The sequence below is a fragment of the Balaenoptera musculus genome, chromosome X (genome assembly GCF_009873245.2).
Source record: "Balaenoptera musculus isolate JJ_BM4_2016_0621 chromosome X, mBalMus1.pri.v3, whole genome shotgun sequence".
Classification (NCBI taxonomy): Eukaryota; Metazoa; Chordata; class Mammalia; order Artiodactyla; family Balaenopteridae; genus Balaenoptera; species Balaenoptera musculus.
In genome coordinates, this window is record NC_045806.1 from 13201938 (window position 1) to 13224313 (window position 22376).

A 22376-nucleotide genomic window follows, 5' to 3' on the forward strand; every position below is an offset into this window, starting at 1 on the left:
TCTTCCTCCCAGGTAAGACAGAGCATAAGTATAAAAACCTGAGAAATTCTCTAAAATCTTGATTAAAATACACTGCCAAAATCAGAACATTTTTGTGTAAATCTTACAGCTAAAAGCAAAATGCCTATGTTTACTCTAAGAAGTGAGTTAATACACAGTCAGTACGGATGCATACCAATGTCAAATAATCTGCAATAAAAGCGAGAATAACATACACAAGACAGCTAAGGTGCATGGAATGATCAGGACTCAGGATTGGTGGGAGCTTTTAAGGAACTCTATATATAAGATTTCACATTTGTTCTCCAAGGTAAATAAGGCCTTAGAATTTTAGAACTGAAAAGCCTCAGAGAGAAATACAGTCCAATATTTTAATCCTGAATTTGTCTGCAATGTAACAAAGGGCCATAGAAAACTAAATATACAAAAGGTCCATAAAAAGTATGGACATATACAAGTATTTAAAAGCTGATAAGTGCTTTTAAAGTTGATCTGGAACCCCCTTTTGTGAGTTACAATCAGTATCGGATCAATGTTCCCGGGAAATATCCTAATTCTTTCATGGACCTCTTTCTAAGAGAAATAAATTTAGTCTCCAATTTTAAATCCTGGCAGTTCCAAAAGTTTGAAGTAATTCCAATTGAACCACAAATTATTGTGTATCTTCCCCCGACTTCTTAAACCTGCTTCTCAATGATATTTTATTCATTCATTCAGTTACTCAAAAATTTAACCACCTAGGGACTTCCCTGGTGGCGCAGTGGTTAAGAATCCACCTGCCAATGCAGGGGACACAGGTTCGAGCCCTGGTCTGGGAAGATCCCACATGCTGCAGAGCAACCAAGCCCGTGCGCCACAAGTACTGAGCCAGCGCTCTAGAGCCCGTGAGCCACAACTACTAAGCCCGCGTGCCACAACTACTGAAGCCCACGCACCTAGAGCCCATGTTCCGCAACAAGAGAAGCCACCACAACGAGAAGACTGCGCACCGCAATGAAGAGTAGCCCCCGCTCGCCGCAACTAGAGAAAAGCCCGCACGCAGCAACTAAGACCCAAGACAGCCTAATTAATTAATTAATTAATTATTTTTTAAAAGTGGATGTTTATTTAAAAAAAAATTTAACTACCTTATATGTACAAAACATCAGAGGGACTTCAAAGGCTATAAGGCAATTCTTTAAACTATGTAGTATTTGATTATCTATTTCAGCATTTTTTTCTTGATGTGCAGAAAATTATTTTTTTCAAGCCTAAATATGCAACTAAATTGAAAAAAACCAACCCTCCATATTTGAGCTTTCTGAAATGTGAACAGTGAGCAAATATCCTCGTTCCACATTGTAGGGAAAATATAATCTAAGGGGTAAAGGATCCAAGCTTATACTTGGGACTCTGAACCATTAAGCAACTGTTGAGGTGGCCCTTTATTGGATCTTGCCCTTAATTATGAAGCTCATGCAGTCTTAGGCTTGGGTTTCAAAAATCATTAATAATTACCCTTAAATGGCAAACAAAAGGAAAATTTCCTAATCAGGGTGGCGTATCTGTAAAGACTATAAAAGTCGCAGGATCCTGCTCAGCTTCTCACACTCCTATTTGATTCTTCCAGCTGCCTCACTGCTGGACGACCAGGTAAGTGTGATTTTAGTAGTACCTGTAGCTGCTTCTGCTTCCTTTCAGAATGGTGTGAAAGATCACGGTCTAGAGAAAAAGTGGGTTTGTGCCATCTAAAGATATTACCAGTAACTTAAGAGGCTAGAAGCTGTGGTCAGGTTTCTTCAAGACCACAGCCTACAGAGTGCAGAGTAGGTACCTAAAAAGTGAAAAATGTCATAATTACTAGTAAACGTATTTGGCTCCAAAGACTATCTTCTAACAGATGTACTCTAAAAACAGACATTTAACAACCTATTTAAGATGATTATTTTTAAAACACGTTTTCAGTCACTGGTACATTGTGATTCCCACAGTTCCCGCCCCCTCTCTCCTCCTCCTCCTCCTCCTCTTTATCTTCCCCTCTCCCCTTTTCTTTATTCTCTCTCACCTATGCCAAGGAAACAGCCCAAAAGCACTCAAATCCTGCTGGCAATCATCAATAGAAAATACTTCAGCTTTTTGGTAAGTTCATTTCTTTCCCAATTTACAGGACACCAAAATGAGTACAAACAAGTTTCCTGAAGAACTGAAGAGCATTTTTGAAAAATACGCAGCCAAAGAAGGTGATCCAAACCAGCTGTCGAAGGAGGAGCTGAAGCTATTGATTCAGACTGAATTCCCCAGTTTACTGAAAGTGAGTATACCACCACAGAGCCCGCTGATGGGGCGGCGATGGTGGGAAGGGAGGGGAGAAGAGAGGAAAGGACGCGGGGAGAGGCTGAGGTCCGCGACGAGACTGATCAGAGCTCCATCTGAGGCAGAGCGCCCAGCAGCCCAGGCATGGGCATCACCGGAGGGAGGGCACTTGAATGTGTGCTTTCCTCCCCTGAGGGCAGGCCACATTTCAGAAGGCAAGCTCCTAGAAAGCACGGACTACGCCTTCTATTGCCCACAGCCTTGACACAGAACTCCCCGGGACCAGCCATAGTAAACAGAAGCCATGATCGCACTCTTACCAAGCTAGGCCTGGAAGACCCGCAGGTGGCCAAGCAAACACACTAAGGCCTTCGGCCTGGATTCAGCACCCCTGTGCCAGGCTTTAGGAAAACAACGAGGCCTGTACAGTTATAGGAGTTGGACCTGGATGTGCTCCTCTGTTATAGGTAGGATCTCTCAACTAGACCAACACTTACTTGGCAGTCTGTTAAGAAAACCGGCTTCATGCTGATAAATTGCCCTCTGGCGACACCCATTTCTATTTCAAAAGCATTTACATTTGTGTTAATTTGTGTTAAGCACCTAAATTTGTGCTAATGAGCAACCACGCGTTTCTAAACAACTTTCAGGAAAGGATTACATTTCCTCAGCCATAAAGTTTCTGATCAAAACCATCCCAGAGTTATCAAAATCAAAATCCATCTAGAGGCAATAAGGAATAGGGAAAGGTTGATTCTCTTTGCTCCAATACATTTTCTTTCCCTTGGAACTAAAAACCATCTTCGAAATGGAAGCAACTGTGCAACTACCTGTTACATTTGACTTGGTCCCTACTTAGCTCTAACTTCAGAATTTGGTTCTCAGTTTTTAACCAGAAATGTCCCTTCTGCCAATATGACATGTGAGAAGGTTTCTAGTTTTAGTTAGTTAGTTTAGTTGCTGAGGTTTCTGTTTTTAGTACTAAAAAGTGAAGTATCTGAATTCGATGACCTTATAATCGATATTTTCTTATAGTTAAAATGTGAAATAACTTAAAAAGTTAAAGGTACTAGCAGAAAAATAGACTTTCTAATTAAAAATAAAAACCAGTGTTTCTGAGAAAGATTCAACTCTTCAAAAAACTCTTTAATTTTTCCAAAAGGAAGAAAAATAATAATAGGAATAATAGAAAATAATAAGAAAAAGGAGAAAAATAATAATCTGACAGGAAAGCCTAGGCAATCTACTCAAACAAGTTGTTTTTAAATAAGGTAAGATTGGTGAATTTTCCTGTATTTTTCTATATTTTATGTATTTCCTATAAAAAGCACATATGACTTTTCTAATTTGGATAAAGGTAGGAAGACTAATGGTAAGTTGTGAAAAATCTACTTATCAAGTCATGTACTGATTATATTTCCATATGGATTTCTAAGGTTTTCTAAACTATACTCTGTTTACATCACATCACCTTGTATGGTTTAGAATCTAGCAAATGCTTCAGGAAAACAGTGCTTGGTATTTATAAAACAGATGCTAAATAACTAACACAGTTTGGTCTTGTGAGCATAGCTAAGTGCCAAGTGTCTTTAAAGGAATCTTAGGGATTAAAGCATACCTTGATGTAGAGATTTGTTGCACAACAATGTGAACATACTTAACGTTACTGAACCGTATACTTAAAAATAGTTAAGATGGGGAATGTTATCTTATGTGTTTTTTACCACAATTTAAAAACAATTTTTGAAGCTGACTTATAAACTAAACTGTTATTTCAATAGGTTTCCTGGGTACTATTTTGCCACAGAGACTCCTAACCTGAAAGTCAGAGTTGTGATGGCTTTAAGATTTGAGTTTTACGGCAGTGGAGGGGCTCAGTACAAGTCTCCCTGAAATATGCCAGTTTAGCATGAAGATTACTTGGAACTAAAAGCAATCAAAACCCAAAGATTCAGGGAAAGCTCTTTACCTCCCACTCAACTGCCTAAATTTACACTGCAAAGAAGAGAGCTCTTCTTTTACCAGGAAGAGAGCTCTTGCTAGAGATTCCTTTTTTCCTAAGAAATATATCTGTATAACAGGCCAAACTTTTGTTTTCCAAACATCTCTGCCTACCTGTGAATGGCCTTCCTTCCCTTTGTAGCCTTAGCCCAGGATGTTATATAAGCCTCAGTTACCTGGCTGCCCTTTGGGTATCATATTTTTATGGGGTACCCTGTACATATGTAATTAAACTTGTTTTTCTCCTGTTGATCTGTCTATGTCAATTTAATTAATAGACCAGCCAAAGAACCCAGAAGGGAAGAAGGGAAATTTTTCCACCCCTATAGCAGAGACAAAAATTAATTCTGCTTAAGTCACTACAGGAATACCAGTAGTCAAAAGGGAGTTGAGCTGAACATGATCTGATGTAACAAGCAGTGGTTCTCTGAGTAGTCAGTACTGCACCAGCAGCATCAACACCGCCCAGGAACCTGTTGGAAATACAGATTCTCAGGTCCCACCCCAAGCCTAGTGACTCGGAAGCTCTGGGAGTGGGACCACCCATCAGTTTGGGTTTACTAAGGTCAGCAAGCCCACCTGGTGATTCTGACGCATGCCAAAGTGTAAGAACCACTGAGCCAAAGTCATCCTGCATAGCATGGCAGTGGGCTGCAACCCGGGGTTTGGGAAAAAACTAGGGTGGTTGCTAATTAAGGGGTTGAGCTCTGGAGTCAGTGTTTGAACCCCAAGCCTTCTACTTACCAGCTGGGGGCCCTAAGCAAGTCAGCGGGTGTCTCAAAGCCTCAGTTTCCTCATCTGTAAAGTGGATCTCCCCCACACGGCAGCTGGGAGAACTGCACAGGCTAAGGAAAAGCTTTGGCATGGGGCTGGCCCATGGCAAGCCTAGGATCACATGCTGGTCCAGCTCTGGGGCTGGATGCCAAACCAGCTACCAGGGAAACCTTGGAGCAGGGCCTCTCGGCAGTCAAGTAAAGCCCTGGGACTTCTTTTCAAAAGAATGATTTAGATTTAGTTTACATAGGAAACCAATTATTTTAAAATACACATTATCAATTTTAAAATAATAAATGTATGATATAGTTTTTTTTTTAAAAAAAGGGTAGTCAGTTCTGTGACATGAAGGAATACTACAACTAAAGTTGGTTTTTTCATCTCTATCAGTAACATGTGACTGAAAACTCGGCTGCCTTCTAGGAGCGCAGACCCAGTGTCTCTAATTTTGGAGAATGTGCAGCAGTAACTGAATCATTTTCTCTCCTCTCTTCTATCCCATCCTTTTTGTCTAAAACCAGGGTCCAAGCACCCTAGATGACCTCTTTCAAGAACTGGACAGGAATGGAGATGGAGAAGTTAGTTTCGAAGAATTCCAGGTGTTAGTAAAAAAGATATCCCAGTGAAGGAAGAAACAAAATAGATCATTCTAAGAACCGGAAGAAGAGTGCCTGGGATGTGGCCCTATTCTGTACGAAACCACCACTGTCTCCACTTAATTCTTTGCAATTGTAATGATCAAGCAGTGAGGTCTAATTACTGAATAAAGAAATCCTTAGACATGTCTCACCTTGTCAAGTACTGACCCCTGTAGCTTACTAGATTTGAAAGTAACCTTAATTTGATGCATCTAATTTATAGATTTATAAGGAAAAAAAAAGGCCCAGAATAGTTCCATGATCTTGACCAAGACCACATAGATGGTGGCGGAGAGTTGGAAAGAATTCTGACGAGTCAAACCAACTCCCTCCCTCCACTCTTCCACCAGAATAACCGCTCCCTGCTCTCCCTCCGCAGCCACACAGGGCTCACATCATTCCCAACATCAACTCGTATTTCACTCTAGTCAATGCCTAGGGAGAAACAGACTTCACAAAACAGACACTTGTCTTTAAAGTCATCTCCCAGCACCGGCTGTGCCTCTTGAATCAATGACCCTTTGGGGGAGCAAAAGGAATGTATGTCCAGAGAGTCAGTTCCATTCCATCATTGAGGGGATGGCCTTGGTTCTAGTATGTGATGTGGAAAATAAAAGGGACAGGAAGGCATAGGGCCCTCCAGCTCTGGCATCCTGCGATGCTGGGATGCTGGGTATCTGAGAAACAGCTAGTCCTCAAGTTCTACTAGTTGAATCCAGCTGGGGGGAGGGAAAGAGGGAGGAGCGCGGGAGAGGAGTAACTTTCTTCTGCCCCTTACCAGACAGTTAAAATGGCAAAGTCAAATCAGTCCAAGTTGGCCAGGGCAGTGCCCTGGCAGCCAGGTCTTTATCCTGACCACCACTCTCCCCTCCTCGGAAACACCCACAAATCATCAGCACTGCACCCATTCCCTTTGACCAGCATCTCAACCTTTCTGTTCATTATCACCTTCCTAATGAGCCTTGTTAGACATTTTTTTCCCAATTGCCCCTCCAACGAAATTTTAATTCCACGTATACATTGTGTGTATACCTGTTTATGTACCACATTCATATCTGCGCTTTAGACATGGTGTAAGATGGTTTTTTGACCCACCACCGCCCCTCAAAAGCAATTTTAACCCCTGTGGTGTAAGTACATAGGGTAGCAGGTCCCCAGAGGAAGAAAACCAGGCAGGGCTTTCTTGACATAAGAGAACCCATTTTTGGCCTAAGCCATTTTGTGATCTAAGCCTGGCCATAATGCTTGTCCTTGAACAGGTCTCAGTAATTAATGACCTTAAGGAAACAATGTAGGAACAAATGACTGTTATCAGGCAAGAGAAGTAACAAGAGCAAAGATAATACATCAGTTGTAAAGACCCCCAGTTCTGTTTCAGCAGTAAAGACTAGCCTGAAGCACTCAACCACCAGATCAACTGGAACCTAAGGGATGATAATGTTGACCTTTTCTGACCCTTGTGACTTCAATCAACTAAAGCTTGGACTGTGTGGACTACCCAAGCCCCTTCGCGAACATGCATGTACCCTTAGCTTAAAACTTCCCCAGTTTTCAGGGAGACACTGCTTTGGGAAAGATCCCTGGTGTTCTCCTTACTTGCTGCAAGTAATAAATCCTTCCTCCTCCCATTCTTTGGCTTGGTTGCATCTTTTGGTTCAACACCCACGAAGAGGTGAACCCAGTTTTTGGGTAACATTGGGAGCAAGAGCGCATGCCTTTGAACAATGTTTTTCGATGTTTTTATTTTTAACTCATGCTCTAGAGCCAAAATTGCCACACTTTACTTTCTGTAGTTGACATCAGAAAGATATGGGATTATTTCCACTTTCAAAATGTAGGAAATGACAACATTGAATGGTTTTAAAACTACACAAGCCCTCCTGAAGATTCTGCTATGACCTTACTCTCAAGCTGAGAATCACTGCCTGAAAAGTACTGCCTTTGAGTCAGTTTTTTTAACCTAACATATTTGAAGTGTGTGCTGGGTATGTCAGTCAAGTTGGCTGCTGTAATTATCCCAGTAGTTTCAACTGTGCACTTGAAGGCACTCCAAGGTGGGCACACACCCACTCCCCACCTCGTTCACCCTGTAGGGGAGCAGAATTTGCCTCCCTATGTCTCTTTGGCATATTAATTCTTTTAAGCTGGTTATTTTCTAAGAAACAGCAGACATGGGAGAAACGCTGAAAACCAAGTAGAAGTTACCCTTTTGTAAGAAACATTTACATGCATAAGGAAAATCTCCATTTGTAAGGGTCTCTCCTTGACTGTACCAAGAAGAGGATGACCAAATCTCTAGAAACTTATCAATGGAGAAGGCAAAGGCTTACATCTGCATGAAAAGCTCACCCTTGTTTACCGTGCTTTTCCTAGTCACCTCCCATAACTGACTCCCCACCACCCACACCCTCTTTTGTCTTTAGCCAAAGATGGTATTCAAGGTGAAAGCCTTCTCTCCCATGTATTCATGTTATTCAAATTTTGTGTGATTTTCTCCTGTTAATCTGTCTCATGTCCATTTAATTCTTAGACCAGCCAGAAGAACCTAGAGGTAGAGGAAAATGTCTTCCTCCCCAACAACCCACAGAGTGGGCAGGGGGCTGTCCATCGGCTGAGGAGTTGCATCTCAGACAGGCAAGTCCTGGTGATGTAAGAATCTAGGACAAGGCCAGCCAGGGTGGCCCAAAGTGGGTCAGGCATAAATGAGTTAGGCAGTAGATAGTGACTTGAGGGCAAGGTGGGGGGAGGTCATATATTTAAATTTGCTTGAACATGAGCTAAAAAAAAATCTCTGAAAGGACACAAAAGAAACTGAGGCAGGAGACAGGTGGGCTCCAGGCTAGGCATTTACAACTGGCATCCTGTTCATATCTCCTGGGGTGAGAAGAAGATGAGCTCCAGGCCGGACATTCATTACCAGCCCCCGGTTTACATTTCCTGGGGCAAGAGACAAACGAGCTCCAGGACTACATATTTATGACCGGCCTCCTGTCTATATTTCGAGATCTGCACCTCGATATAAGAAACAGGAACAGGGTAGATAACCGGACACTGGACACTTTTATGGCAGAGACAGAGGGGCTAAACCCTGTTAAAAGATCGACAGGTCATACATTTCCCATCCTTGGGGCAAGGGAGACACTACGCATGCACAAAAGCCTTCACAGGGTCAAAAAGGCAGGAGACGCCAGACCATAGTAAGTCCTGCTACCTCCCTCCCAGAGGCCTTTGCAATGAAAGCCATCTTGACTGAGGGGTGCGTGTACACCCAGGGGAAGGTCCAGAGACAAATTAGCCATGGGGTCAAAACAATACGATTGGCCAAGAAGAAGACAAAGACCCGGAAGACTGCCCCCTCATAAAGGATTTAAACTTCCCAAAGGCACGACTCTCGCGACTCTCTGAGTTCGCCTGTGCATCTTTCCGCATGTACTCTGCTTTTCCAGTAAACTTTTCACTTTTCTCTTTACCTTCTGCCTCCTCGCCTGAATTCTTTCTTGACAAGGCAGGCAAGAACTAGGGACCCAGGCCCTAGCTGCTGGCCCCTGTGGTCCAGTGGTTAGGACTCCCAGTCCGGGAACTAAGATCTTGCTTCCAGCTACTGCTCGCTGGTGCTTGCTGCAAGCTGCTGCTTACTGACGTCTGTGTCCAAAATCAAAACTAGTATCAGTGGTCACATGTTGGGATGAAACTGAGTCCCCCTAAAACTGAATTCCCCTGCCGAGTTTATGATTAACCTCTCTATTAAAACCTTTTTTCCCTTTCTCATCCCCTCTGACCTCAATCCTGTGCCAACTGAACAATGATCAACCAGTCAGAGGACTAAAAGTGCTCTTGTCAATAACATCCTTAACATACTCAGGTTGTTTCTCCAGGGCAAGATGAGCTAACAGACCGCCCCCCTCCCCAGGTCATGGAAAACCTGGCCAAAGACTCATAAACCTTAGGCATCCTGACTCTTGAAACTGCGATTAACAAATGTCACAAGACAATGATTAGCCCCACCTTCTTTGTCCTTCCCCTTTAAAAACCCCGTAACTCGAAGACCAAATTGGAGGGGATCTGAGGCTCACTTCCCACTCCCTTGCTTGGCACCCTGCAATAAACCCTTACTTTGCTGCAAATACACGCTGTCAGAGTTTGGCTTTCTGAGCAGCGAGCACTCAACCCCTTGCTCGGTTTCAAGGAAAGGACTGGGCAGATGAAGGACAGAGGTGTGAAAGCCACTCCTCACTTCATATTTTATTGTACATTTTTGGTTTTTCAACCCTGTAAATGTGTGTCCCATCAAAAAGAATAAAAGAAAATTTTAAATAAAAAGAAAACATTTGTAAAATACCATATTGTTGCTTTTCATAATGAGCCTCTTTTCACCCTCTTTCTTATTTGGAATAGTCAGAACATACAACCATCTAAATTTTGGGAAGTGCATTGGAACCTATTTCAAACACTCAGAAATTTAACCAGAAAAAAAGAAAAATGAGTTCTAACCCTTCCATCAAGAAACAAAGGAGATTTTTATACACCATGAGGGAATGTTTAAACACAATCTGTATCATTCTAATTCATACAAGAGCATTCTCATAGTATCAAAAGCCTTAAACATTTCTAATGACTAATTATATTCCACTGTAGGGATACCCCTTAATGGTCTCAACTATTTCCCCATTGTGGGGCATTTAAATTTCTGTCATTTCTGATTCTTCTAACTAATGTTATAGTGAATACCTGTTCACTTCTTTGTCAACATATCAGATTCCTTAGGAGAATTTCGGAGAACTAAATGTCTGAGCCAGAGGGTATGAATATTTTTATGCTTTGTGAAAGAGACCACCTAGTTGACTTCCAAAAGGTAGTATTGATTCATATTGCTACAAACAGGCAGGAGAGCACCAACTTCACTCCCCAGACAGCATTCATCAGTCTCATTTTAACTACTTCATTAATCGCAACAGTGCATATCTTTTATTATTTCTGGTTTTTATAGGAATCCCCCACTACAGATGGTACCCAAATTACAATGCTTCAACTTTCCATTTTTCAGCTTTAAGATGGTACGAAAGCAACGTGCATTCAGTAGAAAGTGTACTTCACTTTTTGAATTTTGATCTTCTCCTGAGCTTGAGATATGCAATATGATCCTCTCGTGATGCTGGGCAGCGGCAGCCACAGCTCCCCATCAGCCGTGTGATCACGAGGGGAAACAACTGATACACGTACAACCATTCTGCACCCAGACAACCATTCTGTTTTTCACTTTCAGTACAGTATTCAATAAATTATGAAACAGAGCAGGACCCCGCGAGGCCCTCCTGGGTACAAGCCCCTCCTTGTCTCCTGTTGCTTGTTTGTAGAAAAAGCTTTTGTCTCCTAGGCCTTCCCCAGGTTCCAAAGAGCAGACCCAGTTAATGATTAGAGAAGAGGAAAATGCAGAAACAAAGGAAAGCAATCAAACAAGAAAAGTACTAATAGCTTAAACAATAGAGTCACAGGACTCCTAGTTCCTCCTGAAGGGATACAGACAACAATCTGATACATATCTTTGAGTTGTTCTGCAGAAACTAAGTGGAAGATGTTGACTACACGCTGACCACAAGCACAAAGACCCCAGACTGGTTGGAACCAGAAGACTGATGATTGAGATTCCTGAAACACCACCCCGTTACCTCACCACCAACCAATCAGAAAGAATGTCCATGAGCTGATCAGGCACCCTACGACCCTCTCCCATAATGTTGCCTTTAAAAACCCTTGCCTAAAAGCCATCGGCGAGTTTGGGTCTTTTGAGCACTAGCTGCACATTCTCCTTGTTTGGCACCCTGCAATAAAAGCTGTCCCGTCCTTCACCACAACCCGGTGTCAGCATAATGGCTTTGCTGTGCATCGGGCAGGTGGACCCAAGTTTGGTTCAGTAACAATTTCATGAGATTTTTAACACTTTATTATGAAATAGGCTTTGTGTGAGATGGTTTTTCCCAACTGTGGGCTAATGTAAGTGTTCTGAGCACATTTAAGGTAGGCTAGGCTAAACTATGATGTTCAGTAGGTTAGGTGTATTAAATGCATTGACTTCCAATATTCAGGACATAACCCCATCATGAGTCAGGGAAGATATTTATTCTCCCACTGAGTTTATGGTTGGGTACTGTTTTGTAAAAGATATTCTTTCTCTTGTTTGAAGTACCCTGTCAAGTTTGTTATGAGATTGTGAGCACCAGGGTGTAGATACTGTACACTGCCTACTGAGTGTCTATGGTGACACTCTTTTGTTTGATCAATATGATGTGTTAATCAATTTAATTCCCAGGATAAACACACTATCCATTCATGACTGATTATCCCTTAACACTATTAAATTAGATATTCTAGTATTTTATTTAAGGTTTTTACATCTTTATTAATAACCAACAGTAGTCTATAGCTTGGAGTTTTATTTTTTGTTGTATGTGCTTTCTTGAGTTCTAATGTTTAGGTCATGCTAGCTTCCCATTTTTGCCTATGTTTTCGATCTCAATCAGCCTCTCACAAAGTAAATATACACTATCTCTTTCAATTCCAACATATGTAAAGCACCTACTACAGGCAAGGTATTATACGAGATGCCATAAGAGATACAAATTGTCAGACCTCTGAGATCCTAAGTCAGTGATTCTGAGATCAGGCGAGAGAAAGGCTTAATCTAAGAAGTAGTATTTCAACTGGGATTTGTAGGAGCAACGTTGAAGAGAACGTGCAGAGAAGGGGCAGCACTGGGCATTGAAAAAGAGAGGAAACACATCAAACAAACATCATGTTGTTAAGAAGGAAGACATTTTCCTCTACCCTTATAAGGTCTTCTGGCTGGTCTAAGAGTTAAATTGACATGAGACAGATTAACAAGAGAAAATCAAAGTTTAATAACATGTATACATGGGAGAGACCCAGGAAAACTGAGCAACTCACCAAAACGGCCAAAACTCTAACCTTAAATACCAACTTCAGCCACAGACAAGAGGATGTTGAAGGTGGGGAGAGTCAATTATGGGAGGTGACTAGGAAAAGCACAGTCAACAAGGGCAAGACTGTGATGCAGATTTGTGCCCTGCCTGAAGTCTTTTCTCCCCTCTCATCCCTCTGTCTCCCACGCCAGCTGAATCCTCCTAAGGCACCCATTTCTACTGAAAAGCCTTCAGTAACGAGTACGGTATTTATCAATTACATAAGATGTCAAGGTTGGCAGGTATTATCTTACTCATTCCCTGATGCCTGCAGGATTAATTTTGACACTGACACTCAAGGACCTCCACAAATTCACACCAATCTCCTTTATTTCCTTCCACTTCTGTACAGGAGAGATGTGCTTCGGCCATGTTATTTTATGACCAAATCTTGGACATTCTAGCCTAGCATAAGCCTCCCCTCCTTTCAACTAACTCTCCAAGAGTCTCACAATCTTCCCTTCTTACTGTAACCCACAGTATTTCCCCCCCTCTCACCACCCCGGACCCTTAATTCTTAAGTATCCAAGGACTACCTGTGCTCTGCAATACCTTGGCCACTACACTAGGTGGCTATTGACATTTAAATCAATTAAAATTAAATAAAATTTAGGGACTTCCCCGGTGGCACAGTGGTTAAGAATTCACCTGCCAATGCAAGGGACACGGGTTCGAGCCCTGGGCCGGGAAGATCTCAAATGCCGCGGAGTCACTAACCCTGTGCACCACAACTACCGAGCCTGCGCTCTAGAGCCTGCGAGCCACAACTACTAAGCCTGCGCTCTAGAGCCTGCGAGCCACAACTACTGAGCCTGCGTGCCACAACTGCTGAAGCCCGCGTGCCTAGAGCCGGAGCTCCGCAACAAGAGAAGCCACTGCAATGAGAAGCCAGCACACCTCAACAAAGAGTAGCCCCTGCTCACCTCAACTAGAGAAAGCCCGTGTGGAGCAGCGAGGACCCAACGCAGCCAAAAATAAATTAATTAAATAAATTTTTTAAAATATTAAATTTAAAATTCAGTTCCCTGACAGAAGAGAAGACACAGAGACACAGGAAGAGGAGGAAGCAATGTGACCAGGATGATAGAGATAAGAGTGAAGTAGGCCCTGAACCAAGACGGCGGAGTAGAAGGACGCACTCTCACTCCCTCATGCGAGGACACCAGAATCACAACTAACTGCTGAACAATCATCGACAGGAAGACACTGGAACTCACCAAAAAAGATACCCCACATCCAAAGACAAAGGAGAAGCCACAATGAGATGGTAGGAGGGGCGCAATCACAATAACATCAAATCCCATAACTGCTGGGTGGGTGACTCACAAACTGGAGAACACTTATACCACAGAAGTCCACCCACTGGAGTGAAGGTTCTGAGCCCCACGTCAGGCTTCCTAACCTGGGGGTCCGGCAACTGGAGGAGGAATTCCTACAGAATCAGACTTTGAAGGCTAGCGGGATTTGATTGCAGGACTTTGACAGGAAAACAGAGACTCCACTCTTGGAGGGCACACACAAAGTAGTGTGTGCATTGGGACCGAGGGGAAGGAGCAGTGACCCCACAGGAGACTGAACCAGACCTACCTGCTAGTGTTGGAGGGTCTCCTGCAGAGGTGGGGGGTGGCTGTGTCTCACCGTGAGGACAAGGACACTAGCAGCAGAAGTTCTGGGAAGTACTCCTTGGCGTGAGCCCTCCCAGAGTCCACCATTAGCCCCACCAAAGAACCTAGGTAGGCTCCAGTGTTGGGTGGCCTCAGGCCCAACAACCAACAGGGAGGGAACCCAGCCCCACCCATCAGCAGTCAAGCGGATTAAAGTTTTACTGAGCTCTGCCCACCAGAGCAACAGTCAGCTCTACCCACCACCAGTCCCTCCCATCAGGAAACTTGCACAAGCCTCTTAGATAGCCTCATCCACCAGAGGGCAGACAGCAGAAGCAAGAAGAACTACAATCCTGCAGCCTGTGGAACAAAAACCACATTCACAGAAAGATAGACAAAATGAAAAGGCAGAGGGCTATGTACCAGATGAAGGAACAGGATAAAACCCCAGAAAAACAACTAAATGAAGTGGAGATAGGCAACCTTCCAGAAAAAGAATTCAGAATAATTATAGTGAAGATGATCCAGGACCTCGGGAAAAAAATGGAGGCAAAGATCAAGAAGATACAAGAAATGTTTAACAAAGACCTAGAAGAATTAAAGAACAAACAAACAGAGATGAACAATACAATAACTGAAATGAAAACTACACTAGAAGGAATCAATAGCAGAATAACTGAGGCAGAAGAACACATAAGTGACCTGGAAGACAGAATGGTGGAATTCACTGCTGCGGAATAGAATAAAGAAAAAAGAATGAAAAGAAATGAAGACAGCCTAAGAGACATCTGGGACAACATTAAATGCACCAACATTCGCATTATAGGGGTCCCAGAAGGAGAAGAGAGAGAGAAAAGACCCAAGAAAATGTTTGAAGAGATTATAGTCGAAAACTTCCCTAACATGGGAAAGGAAATAGCCACCCAAGTCCAGGAAGCACAGAGAGTCCCATACAGAATAAACCCAAGGAGAAACACGCCGAGACACATAGTAATCAAATTGACAAAAATTAAAGACAAAGAAAAGTTATTGAAAGCAGCAAGGGAAAAACGAAAAATAATATACAAGGGAACTCCCACAAGGTTAACAGCTGATTTCTCAGCAGAAACTCTACAAGCCAGAAGGGACTGGAATGATTTACTTAAAGTGATGAAAGGAAAGAACCTACAACCAAGATTACTCTACCCAGCAAGGATCTCATTCAGATTCGATGGAGAAATCAAAAGCTTTACAGACAAGCAAAAGCTAAGAGAATTCAGCACCACCAAACCAGCTCTACAACAAATGCTAAAGGAACTTCTCTAAGTGGGAAACACAAGAGAAGAAAAGGACCTACAAAAACAAACCCAAAACAATTAAGAAAATGGTCATAGGAGCATACATATCGATAATTACCTTAAACGTGTGAATGGATTAAATGCTCCAACCAAAAGACACAGGCTCGCTGAATGGATACAAAAACAAGACCCATATATATGCTGTCTACAAGAGACCCACTTCAGACCTAGGGACACATACAGACTGAAAGTGAGGGGATGGAAAAAGATATTCCATGCAAATGGAAATCAAAAGAAAGCTGGAGTAGCTATATTCATATCACATAAAATAGACTTTAAAATAAAGAATGTTACAAGAGACAAGGAAGGACACTACATAATGATCAAGGGATCAATCCAAGAAGAAGATATAACAACTATAAATATATATGCACCCAACATAGGAGCACCTCAATACATAAGGCAACTGCTAACAGCTATAAAAGAGGAAATCGACAGTAACACAATAATAGTGGGGGACTTTAACACCTCACTTACACCAATGGACAGATCATCCAAAATGGAAATAAAGAAGGAAACAGAAGCTTTATATGACACAATAGACCAGATAGGTTTAATTGATATTTATAGGACATTCAATCCCAAAACAGCAGATTACACGTTCTTCTCAAGTGCGCACGGAACATTCTCCAGGATAGATCACATCTTGGGTCACAAATCAAGCCTCAGTAAATTTAAGAAAATTGAAATCATATCAAGCATCTTTTCTGACCACAACACTATGAGATTAGAAGTGAATTACAGGGAAAAAAACGTAAAAAACACAAACACATGAAGGCTAAACAATACCTTACTAAATAACCAAGAGATCATTGAAGAAATCAAAGAGGAAATCAAAAAATACCTAGGGACAAATGACAATGAAAACACAACGATCCAAAACCTATGGGATGCAGCAAAAGCAGTTCTAAGAAGGAAGTTTATAGCTATACAAGGCTACCTCAAGAAACAAGAAAAATCTCAAATAAACAATCGAACCTTACACCTAAAGGAACTAGAGAAAGAAGAACAAACAAAACCCAAAGTTAGCAGAAGGAAAGAAATCATATAGACCAGAGCAGAAATAAATGAAATAGAAACAAAGAAAACAATAGGAAAGACCAATAAAACTAAAAGCTGGTTCTTTGAGAAGATAAACAAAATTGATAAACCATTAGCCAGACTCATCAAGAAAAAGAGGGAGAGGACTCAAATCAATAAAATTAAAAATGAAAAAGGAGAAATTACAACAGACACTGCAGAGATACAAAGCATCCTATGAGACTACTACAAGCAACTCTATGCCAATAAAATGGACAACCTGGAAGAAATGGACAAATTCTTAGAAAGGTATAACCATCCAAGACTGAACCAGGAAGAAATAGGAAATACGAACAGACCAATCACAAGTAATGAAGTTGAAACTGTGAATAAAAATCTTCCAACAAACAAAAGTCCAGGACCAGATGGCTTCACAGGTGAATTCTATCAAACATTTAGAGAAGAGCTAACACCCATCCTTCTCAAACTCTTCCAAAAAATTGCAGAGGAAGGAACACTCCCAAACTCATTCTATGAGGCCACCATCACCCTGATACCAAAACCAGACAAAGATACTACAAAAAAAGAAAATTACAGACCACTATCACTGATGAATATAGATGCAAAAATCCTCAACAAAATACTACCAAACAGAATCCAACAACACATTAAAAGGATCATATACCATGATCAAGTGGGATTTATCCCAGGGATGCAAGGATTCTTCAGTATACGTAAACCAATCAATGTGATACACCATATTAACAAGTTGAAGAATAGAAACCATATGATCATCTCAATAGATGCAGAAAAAGCTTTTGACAAAATTCAACACCCATTTATGATAAAAATGCTCCAGAAGGTGGGCAGAGAGGGAACCTACCTCAACATAATAAAGGCCATATATGACAAACCCACAGCAAACATCATTCTCAATAGGGAAAAACTGAAACCATTTCCTCTAAGATCAGGAACGAGACAAGGATGTCCACTCTCACCACTATTATTCAACATAGTTTTGGAAGTCCTAGCCACGGCAATCAGAGAAGAAAAAGAAATAAAAGGAATCCAAATTGGAAAAGAAGAAGTAAAACAGTCACTGTTTGCAGATGACATGATACTATACATAGAGAATCCTAAAGATGTCACCAGAAAACTACTAGAGCTAATCAATGAATTTGGTAAAGTTGCAGGATACAAAATTAATGCGCAGAAATCTCTTGCATTCCTATAAACTAATGATGAAAAATCTGAAAGAGAAATTAAGGAAACACTCCCATTTACCACTGCAACAAAAAGAATAAAATACCTAGGAATAAACCTACCTAGGGAGACAAAAGACCTGCATGCAGAAAACTATAAGACACTGATGAGAGAAATTAAAGATGATACCATCAGATGGATTGATATACCATGTTCTTGGATTGGAAGAATCAATATTGTGAAAATGACTATACTACCCAAAGCAATCTACAGATTCAATGCAATCCCTATCAAATTACCAATAGCATTTTTTTATGGAACTAGAACAAAAAATCTTAAAATTTGTATGGAGACACAAAAGACCCCAAAGAGCCAAAGCAGTCTAGAGGGAAAAAGGCGGAGCTGGAGGAATCAGACTCTCTGACTTCAGACTATACTAGAAAGCTACAGTAATCAAGACAATATGGTACTGGCACAAAAACAGAAACATAGATCAATGGAACAAGATAGAAAGCCCAGAGATAAACCCACGCACCTATGGTCAACTAATCTATGACAAAGGAGGCAAGGATATACAATGGAGAAAAGACAGTCTCTTCAATAAGTGGTGCTGGGAAAACTGGACAGCTACATGTAAAAGAATGAAATGAGAACACTCCCTAACACCATACACAAAAATAAACTCAAAATGGATTAGAGACCTAAATGTAAGACTGGACACTATAAAACTCTTAGAGGAAAACATAGGAAGAACACTCTTTGACATAAATCACAGCAAGATCTTTTTTGATCCACCTCCTAGAGTAATGCAAATAAAAACAAAAATAAACAAATGGGACCTAATGAAACTTCAAAGCTTTTGCACAGCAAAGGAAACCATAAACAAGATGAAAAGACAACCCTCAGAATGGGAGAAAATATTTGGAAACGAATCAATGGACAAAGGATTAATCTCCAAAATATATAAACAGCTCATGCAGCTCAGTATTAAAAAAACAAACAACCCAATCCAAAAATGGGCAGAAGACCTAAACAGACATTTCTCCAAAGAAGACATACAGATGGCCAAGAAGCACATGAAAAGCTGCTCAACATCACCAATTATTAGAGAAATGCAAATCAAAACTACAGTGAGGTATCACCTCACACCAGTTAGAATGGGCATCATCAGAAAATCTACAAACAACAAATGCTGGAGAGGGTGTGGAGAAAAGGGAAACCTCTTGCACTGTTGGTGGGAATGTAAATTGATACAGCCACTATGGAGAACAGTATGGAGGTTCCTAAAAAAACTAAAAATAGAATTACCATATGATCCAGCAATCCCACTACTGGGCATATACCCAGAGAAAACCATAATTCAAAACGACACATGCACCCCAATGTTCACTGCAGCACTATTTACAATAGCCAGGTCATGGAAGCAACCTAAATGCCCATTGACAGACGAATGGATAAAGAAGATGTGGTACATATATACAATGGAATATTACTCAGCCATAAAAAGGAACGAAATTGGGTCATTTGTTGAGACGTGGATGGATCTAGCGACTGTCATACAGAGTGAAGTAAGTCAGAAAGAGAAAAACAAATATCGTATATTAACTCATGTATGTGGAACCTAGAAAAATGGTACAGATGAACCGGTTTGCAGGGCAGAAATAGAGACACAGATGTAGAGAACAAACGTATGGACACCAAGGGGGAAAGCGGCAGGGGGATGGGGATGGTGGTGTGATGAACTGGGCGATTGGGATTGACATGTATACACTGATGTGTATAAAATTGATGACTAATAAGAACCTGCTGTATAAGAAAATAAATTAAATAAAATTCAAAAATTCAAAAAAAGAAGAGTGAAGTAGCCAAGGAAGCTAAGGGTTTCTGGGAGCAACCAGAAGCTGGGAGAGACAGGGAGGGATCCAAAAATAAATAAATAAATAAAATAAAAATAAAATAAAATTCAGTTCCTTGGCCACCCTAGCTAAATTTTAAGTGCTCCACAGCCCCATGTGGCTCGTGGCTGCCATAAAGGACGGCACAGATCCAGAACATTCTCTCATGGCAGAAGTCCTGGTTGTCAGAGCTGGTAGCATTACCGAGGGCACACTCACATACTGCCACACATTTGGTTGTACGTCTCAGGCGTCTGTGTCTTGTGTCTCCAACTAAACTGCATGCAAGCAGGGTTGCGGCAGCTGCTCATTTGTAATACACTACATTTAGGACTGCACTTAAGTGGACGAGTGCCAAATGCACAGTGAGTTTTTCTTCTTAATAATCTCTTTCCACTAGAATCCAGTTATTTCTACTGCAAAAAAAAAAAAAAAATCTTTCAAGTTGTTGAAATACCTATTCCTAAGGCATTTCCCATTGAGCTAAAGGTATAAAAGCTTTCAAATACATTAGCTTTGAAGTACTCATTTAGTCATTCAGTTATTGTTAAAATTATGGACTACCCTTATTGATTCACTAATGGGGGCTTACTCCCAGCTGTGCTGACTTCTTCTAAAAAGTAGACTCCAGTAACAGCCTGATATCAACTCTGAACCTATGGTCCCCACAGAGACAGGATTAAGTGACTATTAGGCTCCCAGACTGGTCCATAAAAAGCTATTTTACCCACAGTACAGCTGTCTTCCTCACAGCTGCTTTTATGAGAAAAAAGTTCTTTAGCCCAAACTAAGCTCCAAATGACTTCTTTAAGATCATTTTGTTAGTTGGGAGATGCTTACTACAATGTTCTAAATTAAAGCAGTCTTCAAAGTTACAAAAGTTGCCTGGAAGGTTACTGTAAGTGGCTGTCTGGGTTTTTTAACGCTCTTAATTTGCTTTCCATATGGAATTGTTGAAAAATAAATGAAAGTAGAAAATATTTCAAACAGGGCTTCAACTAAAGGTGGGAAAATGTTATGCATTAATTATGCTTAGTATATAACACAAATTACCCTTCACCTGAATGCATTTTTAATTATATGTGACTATCATAAATCCACTGTGTCAGATGTAAAATTAATTTTGGCTTTGAAAATTCTTGGATCAAAAAGGGGTAAAAGAAGTCACATCTATGATAAATAACCAAAACTGCAATAATATCAAATGCCACAATCTCAAATCTCCATTTGCATCTGCTTAAAATGCTTCACATTTCTCACTCTTCCTTACCAATAGCACCGTCCAAGTGTACATGTGTGAAAGGAAAAATCAAAATGCACTCAGTACTGCTAAGAGAACTCTCTAAAATGGAGCCAGGAGGCCACTAAGGAAGTATGACTTATGCACATGTCAGCCTGGATGGAATCTGACCTTTTGACCCAATGAAGTCATCAGAACTGATACCAAGCAGGACCCTGTGGGGCTCCTGAGCACCAAAGCCCTTCCGTGTCCCCCATTTCTTGATTACAGGAAATAGGCTTCATTCAGCCTCCCTGACCTTCCCTGAGTTCCAAGGAGCAGGTTCAAACCGATGCTAATTAGGGAAGGGAGGGGATAAGGAGACAAGGGAGGAACAGTCAAGAGAAACAACAGTGCAGCCTTGCGGCAGGGTCCTGGTTCCCCTCAAGGGACACACATAACAATATCTTTGAGCTGTTTTGCAGATGCTGAAGCCCCCACCAGGTGGGAGAAGTTAACTGCATGCTGACCACAAGCACGTAGACCCCAGACCAGCTGGAACCAGAAGGTTCCAAGTTCACCACCAACCAATCAGAAGAACGTCCACGAGCTGATCACACCCTCTGTGAACCATTACTATAAAACTCCTCACTACCCCTCCAGGTCGGGACACAGTTTTGAGGGCATTAGCCTGCTGTAGCCCCCTTTGCCTGGCAAAGCAATAAAGCTATTCTTTTCTACTTCACCTAAAACTCTGTCTCTGAAATTTAATTTGGTGTTGGGGTACAGAGGCCAGATTCGGCTTCAGAACACCTGCCAGAAACTCAAGATATTTACTGGACCCCTACCCTAAAACAACTCATGATTCCTCAAAGGCAAATATTCTCTGACTCGCATCAGAGTCTATCACAATTCTTACCAAGCAACTTTTAACAACCTCTTGGCATTCTGTCTTTATAAGCCCTCTCTCTTCCTCAGAACACTCTTTTAGGATTACACAAATCTATGTCTCCCAAATTGTTTTTTTTTTTTCTTTTTGGCCATGCAGCGGGGCTTCTGGGATCTTAGTTCCCCGACCAGGGATCGAACCCGGGCCCCCCCGGCAGTGGAAGCGTGGAGTTCTAACCACTGGCAGGGAATTCCCCCAAATTGCAATTCTTAAGATTCCAAATAAACTCTTTTCCTATTTGCAGCCTCCTGTATTACTTTTTTAGTTGACACCAGTCTGTGTTGATGTGTTTGAATGTGGAACATGGATTCTCTTTTCAGATTCTGTTTCCATGTCTAATGTAAATTCAGATTTTTAAGTTACTATTTTCAGTAAACAGAAAAGAAATGCTAAAAATTATGCATATCCACATACCTAAACATCAGATTGAGATCATTCTTCCTATATATATCTCAAAAGCCAAAAAC

General features: G+C 41.3%; 2 protein-coding genes across 13 annotated transcripts in view; one reads left to right on the forward strand and one right to left on the reverse strand.

Annotated features, from left to right (window-relative positions):
- The window catches only part of CTPS2 (CTP synthase 2), a 129279-nt gene that overhangs the window by 52553 nt on the left and 54350 nt on the right, over nucleotides 1-22376 (reverse strand). The window lies entirely within an intron of this gene.
- Nucleotides 1553-5853, forward strand: S100G (S100 calcium binding protein G). The gene is made up of 3 exons (XM_036839744.1): nucleotides 1553-1632; nucleotides 2147-2290; nucleotides 5589-5853. The coding sequence occupies exons 2-3, from the start codon at nucleotides 2156-2158 to the stop codon at nucleotides 5691-5693; spliced, it is 240 nt and encodes a 79-aa protein (XP_036695639.1). The 5' UTR covers nucleotides 1553-1632; nucleotides 2147-2155; the 3' UTR covers nucleotides 5694-5853.

Excerpts from the sequence above, each read along its gene's own strand:
- S100G (XM_036839744.1), top strand. The coding sequence starts at position 2,156 with ATGAGTACAAACAAGTTTCCTGAAGAACTGAAGAGCATTTTTGAAAAA. Across the intron at positions 2,291-5,588 it reads AATTCCCCAGTTTACTGAAA|GGTCCAAGCACCCTAGATGA; the intron begins GTGAGTATACCA and ends GTCTAAAACCAG.